Genomic DNA, 5,461 nt, shown 5'->3' on the forward strand with positions numbered 1-5,461 from the left:
GTGTTTAGGACAGAGAGCCCCATGCAGAGAAACACCCCCCCCCGGCCCAGACCCCCCCCCCCTATAGATGGAAATTATGAACACCAGGTCGTGACGTCATCAAAGGTAGTCCTACACTCCCTGAACTCTGCAGTTGCCAACTACTGTCACAAGTGTTTTAACTTGCAGTTTCTCATGTACTCAACAAGATATTTTCTTGATTCTTTCACTGCAGTACTCCAGACACTTCACACTAGCTTACAGTGTTACTGAGTTCAGTTTCCCTTGCATATTTGAGTGTATGTTTCGTATAATTTACAAGCATACAATAGGGAAAACTGGTGGTGCCCAGACCCACGCTGCAAAGTTACCTACGCTTGTCGCTCCTTACTTGTACAACACGGGGTTTTCAGTGAAGTCGTCGTTGGGCATTCCATCGACCCACATCTGCTGACGGTCTGATAGAAACCCATTGCTGGCGTATCTCTCCACATGCCTCACCAAGGGGATCTTCCCTGGATTCTGCGGCAGCTTGTGCTGGGCTAGTTTGCTTCTTGCCTCCCCGAGGGTACGGACAAGGTTTATCTTGCCAAAGCCAAAACAGAAATGATAGAAATGTTCTTAGTGGGAAAGAGGGTGCACTTATTGTGGCAGAATTATAAGCAAGACTGGGCATTTCTGTAAAGCAGCCTGAATTAGCTTACGCCACTCTGTTTGGTTCTCTCTCCCATAAGGATTTGCGTGAGGATTAGCTACTGTTATATGCCTCTATTGTTATATGCCTCTCGGGCGTGACGGTGCCGTCTCTTCTGAAAATGCGCTCTATTCTAAAAGAGCCGTTTACTTTTCTGAGTTCAGCCTGGAAGTCAAAACAATTGAGATATCAGGATGTGTGGCTCCAGAATCCTGTCTTGACACAGGGAGGGCGCTGGGTGTTTCTAACCTAGAAGATCACAAGTTAACTCTGAGGAGAGTTCCTCTAGTCAGCGAGGGGAAAGATTTGGGTTTTGTAATTTCTTAATTGACAGCTACTCTGGATTTCTCTTCTATATAATGTCAGTGTCTGCCACTGTTCAGGGCTCTCTGCCGACACCTCCATTGTTAGGTCCTGACCGATGGCCAGAATGCATATTCCTAAATAAAATATAAGTGCACTCTTTGTTTAAAAGTATTGGCTTTTTATATCTTCTAATATGATGAATACTGAAATTGCTGTTTGCTTGAATATTTTGTACTTCTGGATTTGTACTTCAATAAATAAGAGCTACTTTGGAACAGTTCCCGGTTTGGTGTCGTGGTTAAGTGCGCGGACTCTAATCTGGGAGGACCGGGTTTGATTCCCCACTCCTCCACTTGCACCTGGCTGGATGGCCTTGGGCAAGCCATAGCTCTGATAAGAGCTGTTCTTGGAAAAGAGCAGTTTCTGTCAAGAGCTGTCTCAGCCCCACCTACCTCACAGGGTGTCTGTTGTGGGGAGGGGAAGGGGAAGGAGTTTGTAAGCCGCTCTGAGACTCCTTTGGGTAGTGAAGGGCAGGGGGTATAAATCCAATCTCTTCTTCTTCTTGTCACTCTCTAAAACTACGGGGTCCTGCTGCCAGTTTCATTCCCCTCCCTTATAGAGCCGGGTGGGGTTGGAATCCTGCACTCCTGCTTTCCCCAACACTTATGCTTGCTACAAAAACAGAGCACGAGCCCAGCCAAGTTAAGCACCTTGAAGAGATAAACTGCTGGAAGATTCATGAACAGAATCTTAACATTTTAAGCATTTAAAAAGAGGAGACTAGAAGCCACAGGGGAGAATGCGACTGTGGGCGTGGCACGTGGGCAAGGGGTTCTGCCCAAGCAGTTCCACCAGTCAAACTGACACTCCCCGTCTCCAGTGCTCTTATTAACCTTGGAAGGCAAAAAAGAGAAGCAAAGAGACAGCCCTTGTCTTCACTCCACACACACACACACCCGGGCAAATGATAGTGGGGGGAGAAGTTGCAGTATACCCTTCTAGACAGAAGATAATCCTTTGAAAATTAAAATGTATTAGGTTTGCCAACTTTTGTTACTAGCCATGGTCCTGTACCTTTAAAAGCGGTATGATGTTCAGATATTAAAGAAATGAAGGTTTCCTATTACTACCTCTCTTCTCCAGGAAATGTTTCACCTGCTTAATCTCGGCACTGAAAGAACAGGAGCAGTAAAACATGCCAATTTCATTGTGCATTATAAAGCACCTTTAATTTACCAAATGCTTTAGAGACCTTAATGTGGTCTGCTTGCATAAGAAGCCTCAGTGGCTATGAGCCACAAGGTATAGATAGGAACTCTCAGTCTGGGGCAAGTGATGCACTGTATTCTTGGTGCTTGGGGGGGGGGCAACAGTGGGAGGGCTTCTGGTGCCCTGGCCCCACTGCTGGACCTCCTGAGGGGACCTGGTATTTTTGGCCACTGTGTGACAGAGTGTTGGACTGGAGGGGCCTTTGGCCTGATCCGACATTGGCATCTCTTGTGTTCTTAAGGTATAGATAGGAACTCTTGGTCTGGGGCAAGTGATGCTCTGTCTTCTTGGTGCTTGGGGGTGGGGGCAACAGTGGGAGGGCTTCTGGTGTCCTGGCCCCACTGCTGGACCTCCTGATGGCACCTGGTATTTTTGGCCACTGTGTGACAGAGTGTTGGACTGGATGGGCCACTGGCCTGATCCAACACTGGCTTCTCTTACGTTCTTATGAGATGGGCCACTAACAGCCCCATTTTAAACGCGAGAAACAGAGACCGAGTGGTAGCAAGGTCCTTCCATTTTCTCTTTTATTATTATTTATTTATTTAATTTATACCCCACCCTATCCCACGAGCTTGCACCTATGCTTTAGCACCCTTCCAAGACAGAAAAAGTATTGTGTTTCCTAGTATTGTCTCTGTTTCTCAAGAAAAGTATCACCCGCTTTTCCTTGCATTAGACTGCTGGGAATGAAGGAAAGAAGGAAGGAAGCTGTGTTTGCTGACTCTCTTCCAGCAGCCAAGCAAATGATAAAAGGCCCTGAAATCTCTGCCAAGAAAAGAGGTGTCACACAGATTGACCCTATGACTATGCAAGAGCCTCTTTCTGAATCGGCTCTTTTAGCATCTGCTACTTCTCTACCTCATCATCAAAGATCTGGCGGTAGATTTTCCCACTGGGGACCACACGTGACACACCCACTAAGGTCATGTTGCACAGCACTCCTTCGCTCTCAATTAACTGAGGACAGAATTTTTTTCTGGATCAACCGAAGAGGAGCTGTTAAAAGACAAAAAAGAAATAATTAAATTATTGAATGAATACATATGCATTTCAGGAGTTAAGCATGCTATAAATCAGGGTGAGGTAGCAAACAGATGACAGGAGGGCTACTGAAGATATAGATTTTTTAAAATAGCAGCTTCAAGTTTTGCAGATCCAGGATCCCTCCTTTAACCAAAGCGTGTGTGGAATATAGGAAGGAGGTTTTATCAGAAATCCATGAACAACCACTGGGCTTTTCCCAAAAAGAGTCTGGTGAATTTTTGTTTCTTTACTCCAGAAGATTCTGGTGCCTCTTGAATTTTGTTTTGCGTTCTGCAGTACCATCATCCAATTAAGTCTGCAACACCTCCTGTTCTCCATTTCAAAAAGGCAACAAACCCCATTTCCCTGAATCATTTGTTTTTTCCACCCTCACCTTCACGCCTTTTTTTGGCTCTGAGCATCCAGCCTGAGGAAGAGTTCTGTAGAACTCAAAGGTTGGCTCTCTACCTGGGGTGGGTCCCAATGAAAAACCTATTATCTTCTCTTAAGAGGTCTCACAAACAGCTGAGGTCCAACAAGGAAGACTTGTTCTGAGCTAGGAGCTTCTGTGGATCTGCAGCTTTATTCAGACGTATGTGCTGTTTGGTGTAGTGGAGCCAGTTTGGTGTCGTGGTTGAGTGTGCGGACTCTAATCTGGGAGAACCGGGTTTGATTCCCCACTCCTCCACTTGCACTTGGCTGGATGACCTTGGGCAAGCCGTAGTTCTGATAAGAGCTGTTCTTGAAAAAACAGCAGTTTCTGCCAGAGCTCTCTCAGCCCCACCCACCTCACAGGGTGTCTGTTGTGGGGAGGGGAAGGGAAAGGAGTTTGTAAGCCGCTCTGAGACACCTTTGGGTAGTGAAGGGCGGGGTATAAATCCAATCTCCTCCTCCCTCCTCCTCCTACTGAAAGGTGCACCATCAGGCATCCTTAGGATTACTACTGCCTTTCAGGCTGACCCCCCCCCCCAATCTTACTTAGAGAGTGAGTCACACTATAAGGCAGTGATGGCGAACCTTTTAGAGACCGAGTACCCAAACTGTGACCCAAAACCCACTTATTGATCGCAAAGTGCCAACACGGCAATTTAACCCGAATACTCAGGTTTTACTTTAGAAAAAAGTAACTCATACATCAACTTAAGATGATCCAAACAAAGTAAGGAAAGCAATCCCAAATGCTTTCATTTACTTAACATTATTTGGCAGAGAATTCGACACTTTAATGACGGTCTGGGCCTGGCTGGGGCGATGGCACGTGTGCCCGCAGAGAGGGCTCTGAGTGCCACCTCTGGCACCCGTGCCATAGGTTCGCCACCACTGCTATAAGGAATGTGGGCTTAATGGGGATGCCAGCCTCCAGGTGGGACCTGGGTACCCCCCGAATTACAACTAATCTCCAGACTACAGAAATGAGTTCCCCAGGCTGGAGAAAATGACTGCTCTGGAGGGTGGTGGGGCACTGTGGCATTGTGCCCCACTGGGGTCCCTGTCCTCCCCAGGCTCCGCCCTCAAATGTCCAGGTTTCCCAGCCTGGAGCTGGCAAAAAACAACAACACAACAAACACACACACACACACACCCAGGAAGACCTGGCAACAGGAGGCATAATTGCAGCCTCCTTGGCAAGCCTGGATGCCAGCTCTGGTGGCCTGTGCCATAGGTACTTCTGGGTCTCTGAACAACTTCCAGTTTGCATTCATTTGTGCAAATGAGCACCTGCAAATAAACAGTCAGGACAATTTGTATTTCGCCCTCCCCCACCCCACCCCCCCAAAACACACCCTGACTTGGCCATCGGGGACTACAGCGGTTGGGACTCCATGAGCCCTTCAAGCAGAGCCTACAGGGGGAGGGGGGTGGCTCGAGTGGTTAAGACGCTGAACTGCGGGCTGTGGAAGGTCGGTCGTTCAGCAGTTCGAGACCCGAGTGTGCCGCATGATGGAGTGAGCTCCCGTCTCTACTTCCAGCTCCTGCCAACCTAGCAGTTCGAAAGCAAGAAATTGCAAGTAGATAAGTAGGTACCACTTCGGTGGGAAAGTAACAGCGTTCCGTGCACCTTGGTGTTTACTCATGCCGGCCACATGACCACGGAAACGTCTTCGGACAGCGCTGGCTCTTCGGCTTTGAAACGGAGATGAGCACCGCAACCCTAGAGTCAGACTCGACTGGCTTTCGAGCAAGGGA

General features: G+C 47.9%; 1 protein-coding gene across 1 annotated transcript in view; it reads right to left on the reverse strand.

Moving 5' to 3' along the window:
* Nucleotides 1–465, reverse strand: part of CCDC180 (coiled-coil domain containing 180) — a gene marked incomplete at its 5' end in the record, with an annotated part of 77,589 nt that extends 77,124 nt beyond the window's left edge. The window contains one exon of the mRNA XM_015411272.1: nucleotides 371–465. Within this exon, the coding sequence (XP_015266758.1) occupies nucleotides 371–465 (95 nt within the window). The remainder of the gene's footprint in view (nucleotides 1–370) is intronic.
* Between the last annotated feature and the right edge of the window lie 4,996 nt (nucleotides 466–5,461).

This window comes from Gekko japonicus, unplaced genomic scaffold, assembly GCF_001447785.1.
Source record: "Gekko japonicus isolate JY-2015 unplaced genomic scaffold, Gekko_japonicus_V1.1 scaffold1795, whole genome shotgun sequence".
NCBI lineage: Eukaryota > Metazoa > Chordata > Lepidosauria > Squamata > Gekkonidae > Gekko > Gekko japonicus.